Source organism: Diadema antillarum, unplaced genomic scaffold (assembly GCF_040938485.1).
Source record: "Diadema antillarum isolate AM-2024a unplaced genomic scaffold, OU_Dant_1.0 seq00001343_RagTag, whole genome shotgun sequence".
NCBI lineage: Eukaryota > Metazoa > Echinodermata > Echinoidea > Diadematoida > Diadematidae > Diadema > Diadema antillarum.
The window spans coordinates 84041-110528 of NW_027272109.1; the positions used below are offsets into that span (position 1 = coordinate 84041).

A 26488-nucleotide genomic window follows, 5' to 3' on the forward strand; every position below is an offset into this window, starting at 1 on the left:
AGCAGTCACTCAGGGCTTAGAAAGCCCAAGATTTCTGGGACACTGAGACAAGTCTGTACTACAGCCACAAATAGTGATCCAATTTTGAGCTTTATCATGAACTCGGAAAACCTGACTCTTTGACTACTGATTGCATTGTTTCGAACAGGATTACAAGTTCCTAATATCTTTAATCTAGTGACAATCCATTTTTCACTCTTTGAAAGTTGGCTCTTCTGCGCATGCACACATAGCGAGCTCTCCTAATGTAATATCACCTTCCTATTACTGTAATTAAATGAAATTGAGTGTAAAGCTTCAAACAGGTAAGTTCATGTTTAATCTTTCTAATACGTTTTGCTGGAAAGGCAAAGACTGCATTCTACAATTTCCCCCAAAACAAACACTTCTCTAAGGAAAATAAGACACAAAATTACAACCATTTCAAATCATTGTGCAAATGTGCATCACTCCAAACTGGTGTCATATGTTGATTGTTCTAGAAATTTTCTCAGCAACCTGAGTACTGGGGTTAAGTGAAGATTACAATCTTTTTTGTGGATTTAATGTATTTGCTGAGAAGAATTACTGTACGAAACATAGACATTGATGGGGGACTATTGCCATGAATAATTTTCTTCAAATAATATCTTTGGCACTCATTTTGACAGAGGTGAATGTATAAAAATGCAGCTGTTTCCAATGATTGCCACAAATAAAAAGTGTAATTTAGAGGATGGCGGTTAAGGCAACAACGAATCAGCTGCAAGAACTTCATTCTTTACTGTGGTAACTACAAGCAGTAGAACCCCAAATAAGATTGAACCCTTACTGACTAGTACTGATGTCAGAAATTTAAAGGCATCGAGACATTTCTGCAGACACAAGGTGAACGAATAAGAAAGTACCATAAAAGTTACAGGGAAACCCTGCTATAATGAGCTTTGCTTACAACAAGGTACCGCTTTTACAAGGTGAATTCGGTGGTCTGATTTCCGTAACTGTATTTAACAGGTCCCTTTAAGTACGTTTGCAACGAGGTCCCGGTTATGACATGGTAGTACTGGCAGTCCCAGAAACATCTCTATAACGTGGTTTCCCAGTATTTGAAAGGAAGGCAAGTTATCGGCTGTCTCGGTCGTCCGCGTCCAAGTCGTCACAACCTGCCATAGCTCTGGGATCGGTCCAACTCCATAGCAAGCTCCTCCACTAGTTCAGCACTTGTATTCTGGCCATATAAAACAAAACAAATCTCCCATATCAATATCAAAACACAAAACAAATCTCCCAGATCAGTAAGTGTGCTGGAAAATTGCTAATCACAATGAAAAATGGAGCAAATTATCTGTCTTAACTCTCTTTAAATTTCAGCCATTTCATGGTTCAATATATGAATGACAACAAAATATGCTGACTGTATATGAACCATGAAGGTGAATCTATACAAAGTCAGAATCAATTTGTAGCCTATTCATAGCTTACTACTACGTCCTTGAGAAGTACCTTTGAAAACTAGAACAGAGGGGATTTCTCAGTGGCCGTATACTGCAGGTGGCCACTATTAAAGGTAGGTTTGACTGTACTCTGTCTGGGGAGGATCGGAACTCACCAATAATTTCTCCATCTTCTGATCGGTGAGAGTAGCGTGGTCCTTCTCCGCCTGGACCCGCCGGGCCAGGTTGTGCATCTGGGTCCTGGTCTCCAGCTGGTCTATCTCAGCCTGGTTAGCTAGCTGGTTCAGGGCTTCCCGACTTGCCTAGCAGCACAGTGAGGGGAAAGTATAATGTTCACTGCTATGGCACTTGTCAAGTACGACCTCATGTAGCGTGCCTGGATCAAGTTCCTTTAAAATCCATTGAGCATTATTTTTTTTTTCTCAGTCCTGGAGTACTTCCTTAGCTGATTGGCACAGATGTCCAGAAGCAAATTGTCAATGAATACAGATTCCCCTCTAATTCCTATTGTGTCACCACAGCCTTCCTGTTGGACAGAGGCACCTTGCTACACCTGAGTGAGAAAAGTGGTCCTACGGGCTGTAATTAGAGGTGGGTTCCGCCTTTTTTTTTTTCGGATCTCTTTGTTTCTGGGTCTCAGCCACTTCAAAACCCATTTTCATCAAGTATTTGAATTCCTCTCAGAATTTTATGCTCTTTCTATATATCATGAGATGTTTTTCATTATCACAAAAAAAGTTGGAAACCTGGGGACCGTTTCATAAAGGTCGTCAGCCCCAACAAAGTGCCAGTCTCCGACAGTTACCATAGTAATGTCAGTCAGTGAGCAGAGCTTCACAGCCAATCAAAACCAAGGATTTTACTGAAACTGTTGGAGACTGACAACTTGTCAGGGCCTACAGCTTTCATGAAACGGTCCCCTAAAGCCCCATCCAACTGAAACTATACCATCTCTTCAAATGGCAAAAAAACAAAGTGCCTGAAAATTTCCACTTCTGCAGTGATATGTTTCTCATGAGCATGAACTGAGACTGCACTCACCTTGATCATTTCCTGAGCCTTCCTAGTCTGGGCTCCAGACCTCAGTCGCTCCTTAGTCAGCTCCTGCTGCTGCTCCAGGGCCGTCTGCTCCAGCCGGGCCTGGGTCTGCCTTGCCTCAGACAACGCCCTCTGGAGGCTGCTGTAGCGGGACTTGAACCAGCCGTGGGCCTCTTGGAGATGGTTGGAGATCTGATGGGTTAGATGGATGGATGGATGTGTGGCAGGCACACAGGGGAACACAATAGAGTTGGTCCAGATTTGAATTTAGCCCGAGAGGACTATGAGTGCAAGAAGGTCTTTGCTTTCCTGCTCTTGGGATGCATGTTTGATTCCGATTATATCAGTATTAGTGTTTCAAGCACCAAAGTATGATGTCGGTACTTGGATGGTAGTGCTACGTGTACATACAAAGCAATTTCCTTTTCAGGAGAACCTTGATATCACAAGAACCTTAAAGCAATGACAATTACCTTGTTTATATCATATTTCTTACTATATCAAAACACAAAAACACTTAAGAGATATAAACAGTTTGGACCTCCAAATTAAAACCATCTCGTTATATACGGGATTTTATTATCTTACCTCTTTACACATAACAAGATTTCCATTGTACTACTACAACTACTTAAACTTCTTCATCTATTGTTCATGTTATTGTCACTATTACTTTTATCACTTCTGTACTCATTACTACAATCACTGAAGGAGCAGAAGAAGAATCAGGGCAGAGAGCACAGAGGTAATACCTCAAGGGACTCATGATTGTTTGCATCAGTGAGCTTCTCCTTGGCTTTTTGATCATTTCTATAACACTCGAACACAGCATGTAGAGCATGCTGAGGGTCTCCGGCTCTGTGGTCTGAAACCTGACTGGGACTTCCCACGGTCTCACCCAGCTCAGTGCTGGTGCAGTCATGCCCTACTGCCACTCTTCCACAATTTGTTCTTGCCCTGTGAATTGCCACATCTCTCTTCCCCTTGAACCTCTTCTCGCATTCTTTACACATACCTTCTTGATCTTCATTCATTGTCATGAGTCAAAGCACCCGCCCTTTCAGAATCCAGTATGGATTCTTATTCAGCACGACTCAATGCAAAAAAGCGGATGAGGCAGGTGAGTAGCCTTTCAATCAAGTGGGCACTATTTCTACTTTTATCGTTTCTACAATCATCACTAAAGTAACGGAGGTGCCGAAGAAGAAGAATCAAGGAAAAGAACTCAGGTTACCTCAAGGGATTCATTGCTAGCCTCAATGAGCATCTCCTCAGCTTTTACACTTCTGCTTTTCTATAATCATCATGGACATTACAATCACTGAAGGAGCAGAAGAAGAATCAAGGTAGAGCTCAGGTTACCTCAAGGGATTCATTGCAATCATTTCTGCTTTTATCATTTCTATAATCATCACTATAAAGTAACGGAAGGTGCCGAAGAAGTATCAAGGTACAGATTACAGAGTAGGTTACCTCAAGGGACTCATTGCTGGTCTCAGTGAGTTTCTCCTCAGCTTTTAGTACTTCTGCTTATAATCATTTCTACCCTGTATAATCCTCCCTAAAGCAACGGAAAGTGCTGAAGAAGGAGAATCATGGTAGAGATCACACAGGTTACCTCAAGGGATTCCTTGCTAGTGTAAGTGAGCTTCTCCTCAACTCTTACTACTTCTGCTTTTATCGTTTCTACAATCATCACTAAAGCAACAGAAGGTGCCAAAGAAGAAGAATTAAGGTAGAGAGCACACAGGTTGCCTCAAGGTAGTCATTACTAGCATTTCTGCTTTTTCTATAATGGTATTGGACATTACAATCACTGAAGGAGCAGAAGACCAATCAAGGCAGAGAACACTGAGGTTTTACCTCAAGGGATTCGTTGCTAGCCTCAATAAGCTTCTCCTCTGCCTTTATCATTTCTGCTTTCATAATTTCTGCAATCATCATGGACATTACAATCACTGAAGGGGTGAAAGAAGAAGAATCAAGGTAGAGACATGAGGTTACCTCAAGGGATTCGTTGCTGGCCTCAGTGAGTTTCTCCTCGGCTGCATTCTTCCTCTCCTCCATCTCCTTGAGTTCCTGCCTCAGTCTGGTGTGCTCCACCTCAAGCTGCCGTCCCTTCTCCACCTCCTTCTCCAGCTGACCCATCCTCTCCCTGATGAGAGGAGAGAGAAACGAGCAGCAGGGTTTGACGAAGAACACTGGCCTTACTAGTATACAAACTCAGAATCACGATTTTTCCTACACATCACAAAAGGCCTGTTAATACACAACCCAACTTAACCCATTGAAGACTATAGTGTGGAGTATACTTGGGCATGTGTCTGTGGAAAATGCATGTTACAGCAAAATCAGCTTGTCCTCAACACGTTAAACGGTCCCTGCAATCTAAATGTATGTTGACATGTATTGATGCATTTTTACAAATACTTCATGATAATATGCGTCAAATATTTTGATAAACCCTTATTTTTTAATGCACCCTGTTAAGTCCCACCTCTAAGGAAAAATAAATCCTAAGGTCATACTTTTTCATATTCCACTTGTGACATCATCCTCCGGTAATATTTCTGAGCTGAAAAATAGACACAGTTATGTGCCTTAACATTCACTGCTATTACTACCTGCTTGTACATACTCACCTCTAGCATCACATGGTTTCTTTTATGCAAATGTTTCTGACAAATATTTGACAGAGTAATAAATCTTTGGGCACAACGTGTCACCAAAACATAATATTTGAAATGATGGTGACCTGACATCTATTTCTGGTGGCCCTGGGCCACTCGGTACCAGGCCACTGCTAATGTCGAGCCTTGATTTAGGATGGATCCCTCAGGTGGAAGAGCTTCTCTGGAGGGATGCTGAAGGACCCACCTGGATTGAGAGGACTCCTGCCTCTGGGCGTGGGACAGACCCTCCAACTCCCTCTGCAGTCCCCCCATCTGGTCCATGAAGGTGGCGATGGTCTGGGCCTGGTCCCGGTTCTTGGCCGCGTAGTCCGCCTTGGTCGTCTCCAGCTCCCTCAGTTGGTCCTGGATCTGGCCCAGCTTGGATTCCAGGTCCCGGTTGGCCTGCTGGGTGCCGCGCACCTGGGCCAGCTGGCTCTTCTGGCTGCCGATGCGAGTCTGTAGGCATGCGGACACTTGGTAAATCTTCCTGCTGTTTATATCATTCAAATCTGTTCCACGTCTTGTTATTTTCTTTTTGCCCGATAATTCTTGACAAAAAGCTGTAGACAAATTCCCATTGAATATTGTGACTGTATTTCTGATACCCTTTTTTATAAAGAGTCAAAAGAGGTAATTTTCCACATGAGCGTAAAGTCAGTGTCACATAGCCAGGACACATTTACTTTCATCACATTTATGTACTTCAGATATCTGTTGCAAATCTAAGTGCAAAGTTAGGATGACAAAATTCCACATCTGCTCCCATCAATCATATCAACACGAACATCTATCACCTAAATGGAAATAAAGACAAAAGGTCTCAGCCATAGTCTTCCATATTAAATCTCTATGTCTAAATACATAAAGATGTCATATAACCACCATGTACTAGTGAAGTGTAACTGTTCAAATATTCATGGGGTTGCCATCTTGTATTTTCTTTGTCAGTACCTTTACCTGTACCTCTTGGTGTCAAGAGGGTCATAGGCCTTCCTTTTTCTTTTGATAAAGCTCAAAGTAGTTTACCTGACACATGACAAACAAAGGCAGAATGAAATGTGACCCTGCACCTGAAAACAAACAAAAAGTCGCCAGACATGAGTTTTTAGTTAAGACCATATTCTGAAAGAGCAGACTTTAAGCTTTAAAATGATGTATAACTCAAATTAAATGGACTCTCCTAACCTATCTAAATATTGGAAAGAAAGCACAAACTCAGGAAAAGTGTGAACTGAGAAAAGAGGCTCTGAAGTACAGTGTCTATTCAAGCGCTTAATCTTTACCAAACCGTGCTGGCTGTGCGATGAATGGGACAAAAAACAAGAAGTAAACCACCAGAGTAACAACAATGAAGGGATTATCAGATTAAATTGAAATTAAGCAGGCCTCATTAACACATTCTGTCCATAATTAATGCCAACTTTCAAAGCACTAGCACTATCCTTTCAAAAGTTATTAGAGTTGAAAGTGAAGAGTGTGGACAAGGTTCTTCAGAAATGAAAAAGGAATTCTAAAGACACACCTAATCACACTATTCTACCAAAAATATTTGACATAAATTGCTAAGAAAAAACACTTTCCTACGTGTTTTATGATACCAAACTTTAGCATAATGTAAAATAAGACTCGCTCTTTCAGGAAATATGAAAAAGTCAAGTTCGGCTAGGTTGACCCATTTCACTTTTGTTTAGTCCTCACGCAAAATCAGTGTGTGCGACTTTATGTTCGTTTTGAGGTGCACGGTCACAAATGATCCTTAGTAAATGTTATCACACAGGTGCATCATGTTTTATCAAAGTGCAAGAAGACAACAAAATGTATATCCTTCAATATTGTTTTAGTCATATAGGTCTTGTTTTCATGTGTCCATCCATCATTGGTGAAGTCCAAATGCCCTTCAGTCCACTGACCTTTAGCTTGGACACTGTATGCTCCAGGTCGTCCACTCTGGTCTGGAGAGCTTTGTTCTCCTTGGCCAGCTGCAGTGCCCTCGAGGTGGCGTCGGCGTTGGCCTGGCGTAACTGACCGACCTCCTTGGTCAGCTTCTTCTGACCGCTGTCCCTGGCTGCCTGCAGCTGCTGCTGCGTCCTCTGGAGCTGCTCTTCCATCTCGGACCGCGCTCTCTGCGATTCCTCTTTTTCATGTTGCCTTAATGAGGACAGCATTTAGTAACAAGATAAGAATATAAGGCGAAGTGAAAATATGGAAGGCAATCAAAGTCCAATATGATCCAGAAGAAAAGCAAGCTATTGTATTATCACTGGGTTCCTTCACCTTTACAAAATTAAATTCCATGACTTTTCCATGACTTTTCCACTTACAGTTTAAGAAATCCAGGACCCTTTTTCGGATGGTAACTTCATGTAAACCCCAGTGGTTAGTGTTAACTAAAAGTAAACCACTATCTAATAGATACATGTAAGTAAGCCTAGTGTCAATGCAAAGCGACAGTGTGTACACCACCCTAACACTGTCTGTAGCAAACAAGTTAGTCCTTTTTTATTCAATGAAATGTTCTCTTTAAAAACAAAATTACATTGCCAATAAAGAAGATCACTAAAAGGAAAAAAATATATAAATTTATATATTTCAATGACCTTTCCATGATATATCTATAATTATGCATATTTCCATGACTTTTACAGGCCTGGAAAAACATTTTCAAAATTCCATGACTCTTCCATGTTTTCCACGACCACAGGAACCCTGTTATTAGTACATTGTACATCACGTATTAGTATCATTGCACTGATGCATGGCAAGATGATTTGCTGGGGCTGACCTGGTCTCGGACAGGACATGATACTGAGCCTCCCTCTTGTCCAACTCCGCCTGCAGTCGCTCCGACGCCACCTGCAGCCCGGTGATTGTTGCTAGGGCCTCCTGCAGCTGGGCGGCCATCTTGGAGTGGGACTTGGACGCCTGGACCAGTTCCACGTTCAGACTGGCAAGCTGGAGTGATTTTGATGCAGATTGGAAAAGAGAAAAGAGAGGCGAGGGAAGGAAATATTTCAGAATTTACAATGATGCTCCAAGTACTGTTCACAACCTGCACAAACCGTGGAGTTCACTATCTTGTACAACTTGGGAGTTGGAGGTCACTACCTTGTACGATTGCTGGAAATTATCTCAATGAAATAAGTTAAAAAAAACTACAATGGCAAAAATTGCAACACAGTTTTAGTTTAAATATCATTTTGGTTTTGATTGAATTCTTCTTGGCATTTGCGTGCATACAATTGTTTGGGAATGAAACTGCTCAGGCATTTGTAATGTTCATCGAAGAGCTTGTAGAGGGACAATGATTTTCTACATGCACAACTTTCGCGGATCATCATACGATCTGAATGTACTGCATCATGTCTAAGCACTGTACATCACCCATCTGACCTCATTCTGCGCTGTACCTGGTTAGACTCGGCCGACTCCATGGCAACCAGCTGTTCCTGCAATCGAGCCACCTCCCTCTGGGTCTGTTCTGTGCTTCGTTTGTGACTTTGCCTGTGAAGCATTCAAGATTAGAGTTAACAGAATGGTATGCTTTTGTTTCTTCCTGTCATGCAAGGATGATGAATATTTGATGCAATTTCCATGTCAAAATCATCCATCATTTGTATACTTCAACAGGATATCAAGTCACTTCAAAATTCAGATATTTTCATGATGAATTTGTTTACATTTTGAAATAAACAGTGAGAAAATTATTACACATATTGCTTTGTAATAGCTTCAAACTGCTACAAACACAAAGTGTGTAAGTCTATATACCTATACCAGTACATACATTGTACATATATATTATTTTGATGTGTGCATAAACATATGTTGATGTGTGTTGTTGCCATGCATTTTTGTGCTCTGTGTTCTAAAAGTACACCTGATCCATGTATGCCAAAACCTAAAATGCGAAAAATATCATTTTGCTCATTCAACAATGAGAAACCAGTCATGCATAAAATGTCTTTGTTTCACATTGAGACCACACCTCTCGTGTCTCAGTCCTGCCAGCTCCTGATCCTTCTTGCCCATCTCCGTTTGCAGTGTTTCCACGGCAACCTGCAGCTGGCCGTGGGAGATCATCACACTCTCCAGGGTGGACGCCATCTTGCTGTGGTCAGTTCGGGCATCCTGTAAGCTCTGCTGTAGACTGCCAGTCTGCAGGGTTCATGTACACACAAGTTACATATGCATAAACACTGTATATTGTACATCTATTCATACATATTTGTACTTACAAGCATAAACACACTGAGACATTATATATTTCAAATCTACATGTACATTTTCATAAATATCCACGTACATTTCTGCATATACTTATTCACATGAACATAAGAATATATGAAAAATACAAGAAAAATAGAGCAAAAGTGAATACAATACAATGATTTGAAAAGCTGTGACGTAAAGACCTTGTTGTATGGGTGAGAAGATTAGTCCAACTGAACGGAACTTTATATGCTGGCCATTGTGGTACATTTGAAGAACAATGATTACTGCTGTAGCACAGGCCTGCTGGAATGAAATTTCTCACCTGCGTATATACAGTATGTGCATTGAAGGAAATGCTCGTCGGTAATATGCAAATCCAGTCAAGATTCTCCAGCTGTGTATAAAGCTGGATACAATTTGTCACAAGAATTTCCAAATATATCTTTAGTCTGGCTGGACTTTCCATTGCATGGTCTCCTAATGATATCACGTTTTTATTTAATATTCAATCCCTAACCCATGGCAGCCTGGTGGCTCCTGTATAAAGTCTTTAGAAACGTGAGAGCTGCAAAGGGAATGGGCTAATTGGCCCTCTTTGTCTGAATGTCTCCTGCAAAACATAAAACATTTGTGGTATGAAACTGTCCTGAATTGGAGCAGACAGCCTTTTTTCGTGGCATGATAAGTAAATTGCCAGTCATGATTACAGTGTACAACATTATACTCACATTCAATGCATTGTGGACACAAAAACTTTTGCATGCATTTTATCTTCACAAATTTTGGTTCCTCTCAAAATTCACCAAAGTTTCATGCATGCAAACATTTCTGGTTTCACAGTAACTATTACACCTACCTTCTCTTTCTCCCTCAGCTGGAAGGCGTCCAGGCTGCTCTTCAACTTTTCCATCTCTTTCAGGGCCTTATCTCTCGCCTGAATGGCAAGGGCAAAGTCTTGCTCTTTTCTCTTAGCACTGGCCTGCTCCTAGTAACCAAAATTGAAAAAGAGGCACAGGATTTAAGAGGCCAAATGAAACCAAAATACAATGTAACCATCAAGTGCATTTACATTGCATCATTTAGTCAGCAATTAACAGAGAAAATGGAAATCTTACTTAGTGTGTATTATTAATTGACTGATTTATTAATATAAAAATATATATTACCTACGGAAAGTGTTGTAGAAGTTGGTTTGTGGTTTTTTTTTTCCATTTTTGCCAGAGGTTTTACATCTCTATTGTGTGGCAGTTACTCTACGCAGTAAAACTAAATATCAATCATGACAAATTACTTGGAGTCAAAACATGACAGTAGTATTCTATAACACACTATGAATCACAAGAAGCTATTATTGATACTCAGTACAATTGTATCTTACGTGACAAGCTATAGTAACAACAAGCAATCAAACAAAACAAACAAAAACCTTACATATTGCGCATGACCATCTCTTTAATATAAAAAACTATACATCAAAACATCCAGAAGTCTCATCTCAAATATATAAAAAAATCACAGCCTTGATTTAAAAAAAAACAACATGCAATTACATAGAATCAACTCTTCCTTGATTTTGAATTCTGCACTAATGAGCTATTAAAATAGCTCTTTGATAGCTGCCATAACTTTTCTCTTCACCAAACACAAGATATGGCAATAACAGAGATAGCATCATCCTACCTGCTTTAGGACATTCTCCGTGTGCTGCAGAGTTTTCTTGGCTTCATTTAGCTCTTTTACAGTCTAGAATAGGAAAGAAAACGAAAAGAAATAGACAGATTCTTAAAATGTAAACATCTTTGCAGGGTTATTCAGAGCCAAAACAAGCCTGTACGATACAAACCCAGCTAAATAAAGCTTTCTACATGTCTATCAGTATAAAATGATGGGATGGTCATATGTGCTAATAAACTGAGGTATAAAAGAAGAAAAGAAAGAAGCACATTGGTTGGCTGATCAGAGAAGAAGAGTGAGAGATTTTTTCGATTTGCCCCTATTAGCCCTTTTATCAGTACTGATCACTACCCTAATCACATAAACAGTGTGGTATATTACAAAGCATAGGAACATTTCATCGCTGGGGTGACAACATTGTCACTTCAGAGATGTCCTGTCCAAGTCCAAGCTGTCTTATATACCCCCAATATGAAGTCACCATGGCATGTCATAAGAAGGGCAATAACATTTCTTTATAGTGCTTTGGATGCCATGTTTTTGCTCTCCGGAACATCTGACAGTTTCGAGATGCAAGGTTTTCTCACCCCGACTACAGTGATTTAATTTGTTTTCATAAATCTCTTGGTGAGTATTTTTTCTTTCAGATTTCAATGGGGTAAGTACAAGAAGAGAAAACGGACAGGAAAACACAAACACTGTTTTATACCTGTAGTCTATTCATGCACAGACTGCTGTAAGAACTTATTAACCCGTTGAGGACGGGCTGATTTTGCTACAACACGTGTTTCCCATAGATGCTTGCCAGAGTATGCTTGGGACTCATCCTAAATGGGTTAATCATACCTCACTGAGTTTGCTCTCAAGCTCAGCCTTGGCTCTCCTCTGCTTGCCGGCTTCTGACTGCACCGTTTCCATGGCAGCGAGTTCTTTCGTGAGCTGCTCCACCCGATTCTGCAACTGGCCTTTCTCATAGGCCAACCGACTCTTACTCTCTAGCAGGTCTGATATGGTTGCCTCCACTTTCTCATGGGCAGTCTTGTCAAATGAGATTACAAAAAATAAGATTGGAAATTTGGAAATGCTATTAAATGCTTATCTGATTTTTTTACTGTCTATAATTTCATCTTTCTCCTTCTTCTATCTTCTATACCTATCTATCTTTCTACTAATCTGTGAATGATGGATACAAGTACACTGTATTGAGATGCCAAAGGTCTACAAAGTGAGAACTTGACGATGTAGAGCACTCTAATTTCAAAGAAGACTGATACAGTAGAAAGCTCTCATTAAATAAAACAAAGCAATCTTTCTTTATACTATTTTCCTTTTTGCAAACCGTGAGCTCTGTTGCACAAAAAGATGCAATTAAACATAATCACTGTATGTCTGAATATCAAACAAAAAGTCAGGTATCAGCCAATCAGAATTGAGTATTCAGAGACATCCAATTTGATGATACCTGACGCATGTTTGATCTTGAGTCTCATAGAACAGGGCATGACAAAATACTGCAAATTCAGGCGGTCCAACAAAGTTAGCTACAATGAGAGTAGATTGCTAGTACATGTACAAAGTAGTATGCAGCAGCCTGATTTTATTTATGTGGACACTTTCTGAAGGGGATGGCTAGTAACTGATCAGTGGGAATCGGTGAGAATGCTGGGGATGATTGTTCCAATCCTTGTGGGATTCAGTTAAGATTACATTATATATCTATTGTTATGTGAAAATTATTTGCTTCAGAATGGTCTCACATTCAAGTAATGTGCAGTTTAATGTTTCCAGGTTAACATGCCTGTACAGTGACAGTGCAATCGGAAAACATTTACTGCACATTACTTGAATATGAGACCATTCTGAAGCAAATAATTTTCACACAACAATAGATATATAACGTACTCTTAACTGAATCCCACAAGGATTGGAACAATCAACCCCAGCATTCTCACTGATTCCCACTGATCAGTAATACTAGCCATCCCCTTTAAAAATCATCAGACATATCCAGTCCACTCACCTGGTGTTGTTCTAAGACAGCTATCCTCTCTCTGAGCTGAGAGATTTCTTGTCCCTTCAGATCCCGTTCTCTGGTCAGGCTCTCAATGTCAGTCTATGCAAGGAACAGAACAAGCTATGATTTTTATGGCACAAAGAAACTAAAGTTGAAATGATGAGCTTACACACAAAACTTTACATGATGCATTATATAACTGCACTTTTCTTTTGGTCAGTGATCAGTTCTGATATTGACTTGCACTGATATAATGGCACGGCAGTGAGAAACAAATCTGATTGCCTGAGATGATTTAAATTGACAGGGGTTGACAGTCATATCGATAGTGGTGGGTGGTTTCACGGTACTCCACATAAATGTGTTCTTTTTTGGATGCATGAGTGTCATCCTGTAGACATTCTTCTTACGATGGTAAAAACACGCTTACCAAAAGATCCTTTTCAGGACCACACCCAAATCCAAAAAAGAATACTTGGTGTATCGTGAAACCACCCACCACCAAACATTCTACCATAATGGAAACCTTCAAGAATATATTCAACTAAAGATACCGCTCAGAAGTTTTGGATGTTGACTATTTCCTACAGAAATGTGGATGCAACAGCTGTGTAACTGCATGTCTATGGTTTTGTGCATGCATCTCTGCCTGGTCACTTCATAGTTGTTCACTATACAAATACCATCCCATCATTCTTCCAGCTGAAACAGACTTTACACAAGTGCTGTGTACCATTATGAAACCAACTTACCTGGGCTTTACTAATTTTCTGCTGTACCGCCTGTCTCTCTGCAGCCATACTATCCACTGCTTGATTTACCTAAAACATCAAACACATAGAGTGTGAAGGCAATACAGCAACAACAGCAATTTGTTTTGGCATTAAAAAAGACAGTGAGGCAATATCCACCAACCATTCAGAAAAAGGGCCATGGATCATTCAGAGGATACGAGCAGAATCTCCAATACCAGAGATCCCTAGTAACAGAAATGCAGCATTCCGAGGGTTGAAATATGTATATATTTTTTGTTTGTGAAAAAAGGGCAGTATTTTCACCTTTCCTACAATAGACAAGTGCAGTAATAGCATTTAGAAAAAAAAAAAGTATTTTCCATGAGATCTGCAGTACTTTTGTCAAAAACAATATATTGCAAGAAAAAGTAAGTAACAGTTGGCATCTATTCAATAAGCAATGGTCAAAATACGAGTCCAGGATCTTGGCGTGTAACAGAGTGTGCACACGAGTAGAGGTCAAACTACACCAAGAACTAAAAGAACGGAAGAAAGAAAGACAGAATTAGGATGGACAGGAGGGAATGGCTCCCACCTCGTCTAGCAGTGTCTCCTTGCTCCGCATGGCTGCATTCTTCTCCAGGCTCGCTTGGCGTAGCTCATCCTTCACCTGCGCAAGGGCGCTCTCCTGTCAAATTAAAAAAGAAAAAAGTTCAAATGACAGGCAATAAATGTTTGAATGCCATGTTTAGCCTACCACTTGCTCTGTCTTCAGCTCATTTTTCTTTTCAATATCTTTCTATGAGGCAAGCAAACGGGTAGGAAGTCACCCGAGTATTGAGAATCTCATGATGATACATTTCATTTTCTCTGTCTGCTGTAGTACCAACAGTAGAAGTATATATATCAGTAGTAGTAGTAGTGGTAGCAGATAATGGTATGTGTACATGTGCAATTACTACTGCAAGTCCTTAGTGTTACGATGATAAAGCTGAAAATAATGATGAAACTAATGGCACAAAATAATAATTAAAGCATACATTGATCAGCCTTATTTTCAAACTCTAAAGTCAATGTACATAGTTGTACGTACAGCGCACATTATATAATGCCAGGTCAATGGGTAGAAATGTTCATGCATAATATGGCATTCACTATCACTTATAAGCAGGATGCATATGATATGTGTAAGTGGAGACAGAAACACAACAAATGCTCAAATGATTCCTTACTATAAACAATGAGTTGGCTGTCATACATGTGTACCACTGGCTGGCAACATCCATGAAGTGTGGACAGAAAATGCAATTAATGTACCAACACGATTAAGCTGCTCTTAGACACCTCTTTCTTTTCAAGTGCACAATATCCCAGACACTGTATACATAACTTGCTTTGCTGTTTGTTTGTCTGTTTATTTTTGTGAATATTCTGAAGTCGACCTAATGTGAGTGAAATTAAGATCTTGTGAAAATATTGTATTCCATATCACAAATGCATTGTGTATCGTCTCAAAGGGGGAAATACAAAGTTTTCTCTCGAAAAATGATACGTCTTTCTCATTCTGTCACAATGTGGTTCCTGATCATAAGTTTAACAACTTGGGCAATTGTCTTGCAAGTTTTCAAATATACATTGTATACAGTGTAGGCACCAACATACTATCCATGAAATACAACGCGTGTAATGCCCTCTTTCTACACTCTCCTACTTAGCATAATCTCCATCATTTCACCTGTTCTTTTTCAGTGCTAGTTAACAGCAAAAATGTTGAACTCAAAAGTTGGGCAGCTTACCAAAGAAGCAACATCCGTTTGATGTTTATTGCCTAATTCACTCAACTTCAGCTTGGCTGCAATCAGCTGCTCCTCCAATTTAGAGCTATAATGTAGATTCAACAAGCAAGATTAAAGGAAAACAATTCTTAAATTTTGGATGAGAATCAACATGAAGACCAAATAAAAATTTGGAGACAACACAAACATAAATACTTACAAATGTGTCGCGAATGTCATCCTCTAAATTGGTCTAAGAGATCGCTGAAACTGTATGTGTAAATGCATGGCTGTCAAAATTCACACATCAGAAAAGCTACATACAGCAATCAGGAATATTGTGGATACATGCATCTTTAAAAATAGACAAAATATTCCCAAATCAGAATGGCTTGGAGGAGGTGTCGTGGCTGAGTGGATAAGAGCGCTCGTCTGTGAACGACATGAGCGTGGTATGGTTCGTGGGTTCGAGCCCATGCCAAGCCCGACACGTTTGCCCTTCAGCAAGGCACTTTATCCACATTGCTGCTCTCCACCCAGGAGTATAAATGGGTACCCGGTAGGATGAGAAAGCTTATGTTGGTTGATCAGCATGTGCGCGCCTGTAAAATGGCTGCGACTGGCTGGAATGCTCCCCAGGGAGTGGAGAATGAGCACTGTTAGTGCTGGTTGGAAATAATGTATCCAGTGACCGGGGTAATAATAGTCTGTAAAGCGCATTGAAACCCTGAAGTGTGTGTGAAATGCGCTATATAAAAAAAAAAAAAAAACAGCTAAAAACAGCTTTTGTGTTCACTTTTGTCATGACATATTAAAAGAGATATCTAATTTTGCAGGGAGCCTCCTCCACAGTCGGGAGACAGCTATGCCACTGGTGGGGTAAAGAAAGTCAAACAGATATTAAGAGTCAGTGAGTTGTGAAGCACAAAGTGCACTGGTGAAATTTGCAGTGAGAAGGTTTGCTTGAAGCCTGAAATCTATTGAGGGGTCTGGGTCGGGGGGAAGGGAGTTCGATACAAATATGAGAATGGTATTAAAAAGAAAAGTCTATATATAAACAAAGATGCACATTGCACAACTAATGCAGTTCATGGTACGAGCTATTCCAAAGGCTTTATGGAGTCTAACACTGGACCGACACGGCTACAATGACACGTTATAATGGTAATGTATCAATTACGGGGTCAGGCATGAAGATTTACGAGGACTGAGAAAAAAAAATCAGTGAGTTGACTTTGACTACAAACAGTCTAAAACATCTATACTTCAGTGACAAGGACGGAATTGACCACTGAAAAAATAGGTGTCATGCCAACTTGCCTAATTTCTGATGAAGACACAAAAGTGAGCAATCAATGAGGATACAATTCCTTTATCTTACTTTGCAGTTTGTGTTGTTTGCTTGCTCTCCCTCTCACGTGTTAGCCTCGTTTCAAGGTCCTGCCTTTGTGTTTCTGCGAGATTCAGCTTCATCTGTACATCTGCCAGAGCTGCGTGGTGCTCATCCTGCAGGAAAAGCATCAGGAGTGGAAAATGAAAGTGTGTGCTAGTACTTCTGTTGCGAGCACCTATCAATCATCAACTCTTTCTTCCTATGTACATAATGCTAACTGCTCTGAATTTCAGTGTTGTCAAGTTTGCAGGCTTCAGATTATGCACTGCATAAATGAAATACATGTATGCCACTGTAGGCACCATGTATTTCGCAGGATTTTCATTTTTGCAGATTTCATTGTCCACTGCTGTATTCTGCACTCACGAATCTTACATAGCCACTCACAAAATTGTGGGCAGTCCTGATTCGCAAAAAAATTAGATTCAGTATTAGATATTTTGCACAGATAGTAAATAAATTTTACATAAAACACAGACAGTCATTCTTGTTACCTAGCCTATGGATGCTCATTCTTTTTTGAACATGAGTTCTTTATTAAGCTTGGTATGTCAGGCAAGTTTATCCATTATATCGCTTTGAAAACGAATGAAGTGCCTAACCATCTGAGAAAAAGAAAGGTCATTTGGGAAATATACACTTGAAACCGGCTTCTTGACCAGTTTGGAAGTGTTTCCTTTGCATGAGAAGAGGGACATTGAGGGCACAGTAAGGCTTCACATGCTGACTGCTGTTTGGTGGTGGAAGTTGAGCTAACGTTGTTTTGACCACAACCTTTTTGTGGGCAGGGGTGAGAAAATGGCATAATCATCAAATACTGATAAGCCATTTCATATGTTGACCTGTACGAAAACATATTATGCTTTAACTAAAAGGCAAAACTTTTCTATCAAAATGCAACAAAAACAACTGCAGTACCTCAGCCTTCTGGCCAGTCATGCCTGGACTCTGCTGCGACTTCTGCACCACATCTTGGAGAGCTTCCCTCTCGGATTGCACTTGTACAAGGAGAGTCTGGGAAGAGTGGACTTCACAGTTAGATTCATACAATGTGAACACAGGAGATTGACTTTATGGTAAAAAAAACCCACACAAACAAACAAACAAACAAACACAAACAAAACTTGGAATCACATGAGAATATGCAAATTAATTTGATAACAAGCATAGCAAAGAATAATGTGCATCACATACGCTTTGCAGTTCGCTTGTCTGTTTTTTTTTTCCTTCTGCAACTTCATGAGTCAATAGATACAGTGACAATTAACAACACATGAAAATATTACCAAGGGTAACACAAAGGGATGGTACTGCCCCACAGTGGGATATTGCTCACTTGCTTCTTAATTAAAGACGGAAGATACCAGTACATGTTTCTCATTTCAATGGTGCTACAGCTCTCAATTACAAATTAAACCACAAATGAAATTGTCTTTATAAAAATCCCGGTTCCCAAATATGTGCTGACAAAATGTTTGTCATAAGCAGCAGTCATTCAAATTGATCAGCAAATAAGTACAAACTGTCAAAGTTGTGTTTTCCCTTTTGAACTATCGCCTATCTCTTCATCTCTGACTTAAAAATCCATGATAAATGCAAACTGTTATCACGTTACGAAGAGTTGTAACTTCAAACTATTATCAAAGACAACCATCTGTGAATTATCACATAGTCATAGACCTAAAAAACAACAACAAAAACCACTTATAACAAGCAAACAGAAGTCAAACAAAAACACAAACACTACACATGCATATTTTCTTTCTCAAAACAGAAGCTCTAGTTGTCAAAACGAATGGCATGCATTCGCAAGTTTGCGAACTTTCTGAACTTCAGTTGGTAATTAGCATAGGACAGCAATGTTAATGCTCTACATTTTATGATACATTGTATGTCTATTGTTTTTTAATTTGTTTACTTTCATGAGTTGATTGATACTGGCAATATATGCAACATATCACAACGTTGGGTCCTGTAACTCACATCACGTATTGTCTCACACGTGAAAAAATCCCTAAATTTGTTCTTGAACGGGTAAGTACCACTTTTTTATTCTGTCACTGTAGTTTTCAATCCAATATCATGAATGAATCTACTTGCAAACAAATTTCCTGACAAGTCCATACATGAAATTTCAAAAATATCAGGTTCATGAAAAATATGACTTTCCAAAAAAAAAAATTAAGAAAATAATCATAGAGCAGGAAGCTAACTACCTGTGTGTCTATGACAAGTTTGGCTTGCTGCTCAACCTCGGTGTGTAATTCACTGCATGCCTTCTTTGTAGATGCCAAAGATGTGACAATATTCTATTGCAAGCAGATCAAAATGTTAAGTTAAAGCAAAAACAAAATTAAACAACCACTCAAGTGAAAATGCTTGGAACCAAGAAACAGGCATGCAGTCACTCTTGTGGCAAACAGGAATAAATGCTCAAACTGAAAGATCAAACCAAAGGGTAAAACCATAAAACATGATGATTGATTACAAGAAATTCCATGCAATGCAGCAACGCTCTCTTCCATAAATACCTGGGAAAGCCTAATTATTTTCTTTTTCAAAAGATATCATCACCAATGCTGAACACATTGTAGCACATCCATGAGGAAATGATAAAAAGTCTCTCAAATAATGATTCTTTAATTACTTCCAAGCCTATCTAAGTCTTAAACCACTACTAATATCACTGTGTAATACACTGACAGAAACAAAATGATTTTGAGAAAGCACTTTAGCTACATAGTGTATCATACACATTTTGCAGTTGACATTTCATTATTCCGAAATATACAATATATATGGTTACTTTGAAAACATCAGTCATCAATGTGATTTTGCCATGCCAATATTGTTCAGTTTTCATATTTCCAGAGATTTGGGAATTAACCTGTTTAAGATGGGCAGATTTTACTACAACACGCATTTCCCATAGACACTTGCCCGAGTACACTCCTCAATGAGTTATTATAAAAGGGAGATTTAAGCCTACCATCTTAGCCATGGCAATAGCGTAACGCAGTGATGCATAGTCTTGAATTCCAGCTGGTAAGTCTCTTTTCTCTCGGATGAACATCAAATAACACAAACAATATATGATAGAAGCCATGAGAACAATGTTGATTTAGTAACAATAACATCGATGAAAAGCAATAATATTAACACCAATATGACAATGATGACGATCATACATATATACAAAATTATATATTTGATGTTCTATGATGCTATAAACAATAAATCATTTACCTTGTTTTGCTCATGGAGTTCCTTTAATTTTTCATCCTTGCAACCTAGAAAACACATGATGAGAAATAAACACGGACAAAATTTTGCCAGTTGGTGACAGACTCATGAAAGGCAGAAGTTGCTTAGTTGAACCACATTCATTTACAAGTCAAAAATGCTTTCTGCTTTAATATTGAGTGTAGACCAGATGTGACTCTGGTTACTACTAGAAATTCTACAGTTCTGTCGTTTGTGCGAAAATGCATCCTGAAGTCAAGTGAGTTTGTTTTCTTTACAAGAAAGCCTTCCTGGATAAGAAAACATGCAGAGTAAAATGACTATGAAGAAGAAAAAATATAAAAAGAAATGATTTCAATATGCTTTCAAATACAGTCAAACCTGTCAACAGCAAACACCTGCCCTATACAACCACTAAACACAATTCCCTGCCCCTAAGAGGAAAGCCATGTAAACTACCCGGTCTATAGCGGCCACCTGTCTACAACGGCCACTTTTTTCATCTCCTCGGGTGGCTGGTATAGACAGGTTTGACTGTATCTTAAAATCATCACTACAATGGAGCAGGGAGAATGTAAATAGTACTGGTACTGAATGGATGGAATGTACCAAAAGGACTGAATATACTGGTCATGCTATGACTTGGTATGCATGTTTGTCATTTACCTCGACAAGAGTGACTTTCGGACTAAACTTACTCAGTTCTGACCGAAGATTCTTGACAGCTTCCTCCAAACTCTTGTTTCGTGCCAATTCCTGCTTCTTTTCCTCAAATAATCTTGCACCCTCATGGCGAAGTTCTATGCAGTTTTCATTCATTGACTGCACCTGCAAGATCAAAAATAAGAGTTAGATTTCTCACCTTGTGATTACTTTTTTGTACAATCATTTTTTTGAATATTTTTTTCCTCTTGCCATACATTCACATTACACATGAAGAAATTACATCATTTAGAACGAGATGTTTGATACAAAATACATTTAAGAACACTTCATAATAATTGTTGGCACTTTAATATTTTCCTACAACAACAAAAAAAATAATCTCAAATCTTACATTAATCATTCCCTTTTTTTTTTGGGGGGGGGGGGGTGGAAATCTTATGTCAAATAAAAGGAAAATTGAGCAAAGAAAATGGGATTCCATCGGGATTAGAACCTGAGACCTACGGATTTGTTAGCCCCGGTGTCCTACCAACTGAGCTATAATACAAAGCCCTAGTTCAGTGTTCGTCCCAGAAACCCTAAATTCTCAATGCTCGAATGGTCAGAAGCTTTAGCAGTGTGTTTGTGTGTGACACACATGTACACACTTGAACCTGGCATAAACCCGAAGGATAATTCAACTTGGGGGTAAATGCGAGGGATCACCGACGTGATGCAGATTTTCTGTTTACGTTTGTTACATACTCAAAAAGCTGCATACATTTATATGTATAATGCACCACGCCATCACACTCTCAGGGAGAATTACTCTTCAGTGTTTTTATTGAAATCTATATTTTGTAGTCTGTATTTTGAGTTTCTGACATTAAAAGTTTACTCTAATATATTAACTTGACTGTACCAAAGCCAATAAAAAGCACAATGAGAAATGAAGCTGTGGTTGTGTATTCACTGACAATGCTGACCACAAATATGATTGTAACAAAATTTTTTGAACAGTCAAAGGAGAGGGGTGAGGTGATGACACATTACATTCTACAATTTGTGCAATTATGTTGAAACAGGTGGGTTTTTTTCAACTTTCAAAACTTTTTCATCCTATGTATGTTTGTTTGTTTGTATGTTTTCTGCATGAAACTTTTACCAACATGTACATGACATTTCACTTTATTCATCACATGTGACTTCAAGCACAATGTGGAAGTGGACTTTAAAGCAATACTAAGACTTGACAATATACTTAATCTTCTTTGGCAGAAACTGAAGTCATGCTAACAGTCCACAGAAACTAAGCAACAGAAGAAAAAAATACATAAATACGAAACCAATGTGTGTGTGTTATTAAATGAACAGTAGTAGTCCTCTTTAAATTTCATGCAGTCAGCAAGTATTTTCACACTTTCCCCTTCATGCTTCGATTGTCTCACAGCATCATTGGACTGTGGTTTCTTTCCACTGCATGGGAGTACGATGAAATTTCATATTCTCCTCTTAAGATCTCCTTGAACAAAAAAAAAAAAAAAAAAAAATGGGTGCTTTCATTTTCAAGCAAGTTTCCTGTCCTTTTGAGCAAAAAAAATTCCTCTTCCACAGTAGTCTACAGACCGTACCTCTCTTCGGTCTGACTCCATTGTGGTTTCCATCTCTTGAATCCTCTGAAGCAGTGTGGCATGAGAATCCTCAAGGCTGGAACGAAAGCTAATCTCCCTCGCCAGTTCTTCCTTTAGCTAAATTAAACAGAGCAGGTCATAAATACAAGGGTAAAACACCGCATTCAATGTTGCACACTGGCACTGGTCCAGCAGCCCAGGACCAGTACAAATCAGTTGGACAAGTAACTTTTTCCAGCAATGGACAAGTAAAAAATAGAAAAACCAGGTAGCAAATGGTCCGACAGATGGGTCAGACCAGTAGAAAAGATGGGTTAGTTTGCAGCCCTGACATTCATCAAATGGATGGGCCACAGTTGCATTTTTTAACTCTTTCAACATGACAAAAATTTACAAAATCGCGATACACCAAACACTTGCAAGTCAGCACTTGATTAATACACTTAACACTTGCAAGTGAGCACTGAAATGATGCATCTATTCTCTGTATTATGAAAAGAGCAAATCTGGCCAAGAGTGCAAGGTGTAGAAAACATCAAAGAATTTTTGTAGTCATATACACTACAATGAAAGCATGTGATATTACATTAGACGGATGAACTTTGTATTACAATTCAATCAATGCATTGCTTAAAGGGGAATGAAACCCAAATATGCATGTGGATTGGGAGAATGCAGCAATATCAGCAAAACACATCAACAAAGTTTGGGGAAAATCAGACAATCGGTTGGAAAGTTACGAATTTTAACAGTTCTGCGTAGTCACCACTGGATAAAATAGACTGTGACAATATCAATATCACACCTGTACATTGATATAGCAGGGTAAAGAAAATATCAAGATAATGCCACAAAATTTCACTTTCATGACAAGTACACATTCCCTTTAACTTCTTAGTAACAAACATGTTAACAAATATATTTGTCCCCCCGCTCTCTAAAAGAGTGACATTACAATGCAAGTCAAGCTTATTCCTTATGCCAGAACAGTGGAAATATGTTGATTTTTCTTTGTATCATTTTTCATACATGATATCACAAAGTGTTGTAGTCTTCTCATCCTGCCATGGCTGCACCGAAAAAAAAAAATCCTAACTTTTGAACGGATTGCTAGATTTTCCTCAAACTTGACTCACTCGTTCTTCTAATATTGCTGCATTCCTTAAATTCTCATGAAATATGGGTTTCATTCCCCTTTAATGGCTCCTGGATGTACACACTCTCATATTGTTCATTTATCTTGCAAGTGTTTTTCATCATTTGTTTTTACCACCACAGTGGAATCTTCATGGATGTTCAGATATTAAAGGTGTTCAGATTACAGGTATTGCAAAGATAATCCACCACCCTAATTAGTTACTTACCTCCGAGACTCTCCTAGATAGCTTCTGCTTTGCGATGCGAATATCCTCAAAGCCAATGGCAATATCTGACTGCAGACAAAGCATAGACAGAGTAACAGATTAAAAAAAACTAGAAATGTCGCTACAGCGACTGGTTATACCCCCACCAAACAACATTTCATAAGCTTTGGTCAAAACAACATTTCATAAGCTTTGGTCAAAAAACTGAGGAAGTAGTTAAATCCGCAAGATCTTTCCTTGATCTTCTGCCATTAATATGCCGTTACCATGGCAACGTACTTTCGGGTACTGTCGAAAAATACGTCTTGCACATCTACAACCAAAGGCACACATCTGTACCAAGTTTCATGGAAATTGGGCAAAAACTGAGGAAGTAGTTTGCAACACAAATTTTTCCATCATTTTGGCTCATAATATGTGAGCTGTTACCATGGCAACATACTTTTTGTCACTGTCAAGAAATGTGTCATGCTGACCTATATCCTAAGACAAACATTCAATATGAATTCCATGAGAATTGGAAGAACACTGATGAAGCAGTTTTGCCATGAAGCATTTTGCCCTATATTTTACCAATAACATGCCGTTACCATGGCAACGCACTTTTTGCCACTGCGGAAATATGTGTCTTGCACATTAACACATTCAGATGAATATCTGTACCTAATTTCATAAAAATTGATCAAAAACTGTGGGAGGAGTTCGCGACGCAAGATTTGTACCCATTTTTGCCCATAATATGCCGTTACCATGGCAACGTACTTTTGGGTACTGTCAAAAAATACGTCTTGCACATCTACAACCCAAGGCACACATCTGTGCCAAGTTTTATGGGAATCGGTTGAAAACTGAGGAAGTAGTTCGCGACGCAAGATTTGCAACGGACCGACCGCCCGACCGACCGCCCGACCGACCGCCCGACCGCCCGACCGACCGCCCGACCGACCGACCGACCGACCGCCCGACCGACCGTCCGCTGATTCCTATATACCCCCTTCAAACTTCGTTTGGCGGGGGTATAAAAAATCATGAACATGCTACCTCACAAGTCTCTCAGGACCTCACACAATCTTCACTAAATAGTTTCTCTTGCAAAACAAGTGTGAAAAACTTCTACACCTTACATCAATTTATCCATGCGTTGTACAACCTTTTTTTTTTTTTTAATTAAAGGGATAGGTATATTATTGCCTAAAATAATCAATGACAAAAATAATATCTGTAACATTTCCATGCACAACTGATCAGTTATTAAAAGTGGACATTATCCCCTAATCTAATTTTCAGTAATTATGGATGATAACACTTGTTTGTGAAAACACTCAAAAGTTTATGATTTTGACTATTTTCTGCATTTTTGTCTGATTATTGTGAAACTTTCATTGTCTTGTCAGATTGTCTCACTCTTTCTATTGTCAAAGTCAGCTTGACTGTAGAATGGAGAAAAGCAAGTTTCGCTTTTGCTTCAAAGGAGAAGATTCTAGGATGATCACCTTAGAAGACGTGGCTACCTCCAGAGCTCCCTGTAGTCTCCTGGTCTCCTCCTCGGCACTCCGGCGGTCATCGATGGCGTCCTTCAGCTCCTTGCGGCTCCTGGCCAGCTCCTGATTCAGTTTGCGCACCTCAGTGGTGTGGAGCTCCGTCAGCTGCGACACCTCTTCCTTCATGTTCCTGGCATCGTTGCGTGTCAGGTCCCTGGCCGCCTGCATTGTGAGGGCAATAAACAAATCAAACATGGCACGATTCTTGCTCGTTTAAAGCACACAGAAGAGCTTGGCATCTCACAAGGTACTTCATTAACCTGAAATAGCAATATATTATGGTGTTACTGCATATTTTACTCAACTTGATCAAAACTGTCTTAAAGTATTGAAGGTAGTAAATCTCCAATTCTTACCATATTTTGTTGCCTGCCTGGCAGAAGGGCCCTAAGGTTCACATTCTCTAAAACTTGCTATGGCAAGGTCATAAGGCTTGCATGGTCTTCAAGCTTACTAAGGCCCTTCTGCCAGGCAGGTGATGATTTATTCAAGTAAAGGAAAACAAACAGACCAATTTACAACCTCTTGATTTCAGAGTTTACGTTCTTTTTCTTACTGAGCAGTGCAGACACTTTCTAAGATTACTTTCCCACATTAGTGGTGAGTTCTTTTGAGTAGCTTTGAGAGTCTTGAGGACACTGAGGGACAAAATGTGCTGTTAGTACAATTTTTGCAGACAAAATCTGTTACATTTCTAAATCAATTAGCAAAAGTGTTAAGTTTGATTTCTCACGCACCGTTACCATAGACAGAAGAGAATTACTTTGTACTGACCTGAAGTGAACATAGATTGAGTTTGAGCGTTTGGATCTGGCTCTCATTGCGACAAAGCCTGCCGACCAATGCCTGGTAGTTCTTGTGCAATGCCTCGGTCTCCACAGACTGCGGCAGGAATGGCTGGACGACTGGCGGGGGTGTCCCGCCCTGTCCCGCTGGCTCTGTCCTAAAACCCAAACCGGCCAGTTGGCTAACGAGGCTCACTGTTTCCTTCTCGGCAACGTCCAGTTTCTTCTGCAGGAGCCGCACAGCGACCTCTGGTGATGACCGCTTCGGACGGCTAGGTGCCATACTGGGCTTAGATGACATCTTTGGTCTCCCTCAAGACAAATGACAGGACTT

General features: G+C 39.5%; 1 protein-coding gene across 1 annotated transcript; it reads right to left on the reverse strand.

The window, feature by feature from the left end:
- Window positions 1-315: 315 nt before the first annotated feature.
- LOC139708482 (coiled-coil domain-containing protein 150-like) lies at window positions 316-26488 on the reverse strand. The gene is made up of 25 exons (XM_071620430.1): window positions 26144-26488; window positions 25322-25531; window positions 23829-23897; window positions 22465-22581; window positions 20887-21016; window positions 20192-20235; window positions 19162-19254; window positions 17864-17959; window positions 16934-17052; window positions 15574-15658; window positions 14373-14465; window positions 13796-13864; window positions 13050-13142; window positions 11876-12067; window positions 11036-11098; window positions 10212-10340; window positions 9129-9298; window positions 8551-8644; window positions 7926-8095; window positions 7054-7291; window positions 5349-5599; window positions 4476-4626; window positions 2475-2663; window positions 1589-1735; window positions 316-1207 (listed from the first exon to the last, which is right to left on the reverse strand). Exons 1-25 carry the CDS (start codon window positions 26453-26455, stop codon window positions 1136-1138), a joined length of 3396 nt encoding a protein of 1131 aa, XP_071476531.1. The 5' UTR covers window positions 26456-26488; the 3' UTR covers window positions 316-1135.

Bases quoted from the DNA above. Each gene is read 5' to 3' on its own strand.
- LOC139708482 (XM_071620430.1), bottom strand. From the start codon at position 26,455: ATGTCATCTAAGCCCAGTATGGCACCTAGCCGTCCGAAGCGGTCATCA. The intron at 23,898-25,321 runs GTGATCATCCTA...CTTTGTCTGCAG, and splicing joins AGGTAGCCACGTCTTCTAAG to TCAGATATTGCCATTGGCTT. The intron at 9,299-10,211 runs GTAGGTGTAATA...TGAACCCTGCAG, and splicing joins AGCTGAGGGAGAAAGAGAAG to ACTGGCAGTCTACAGCAGAG.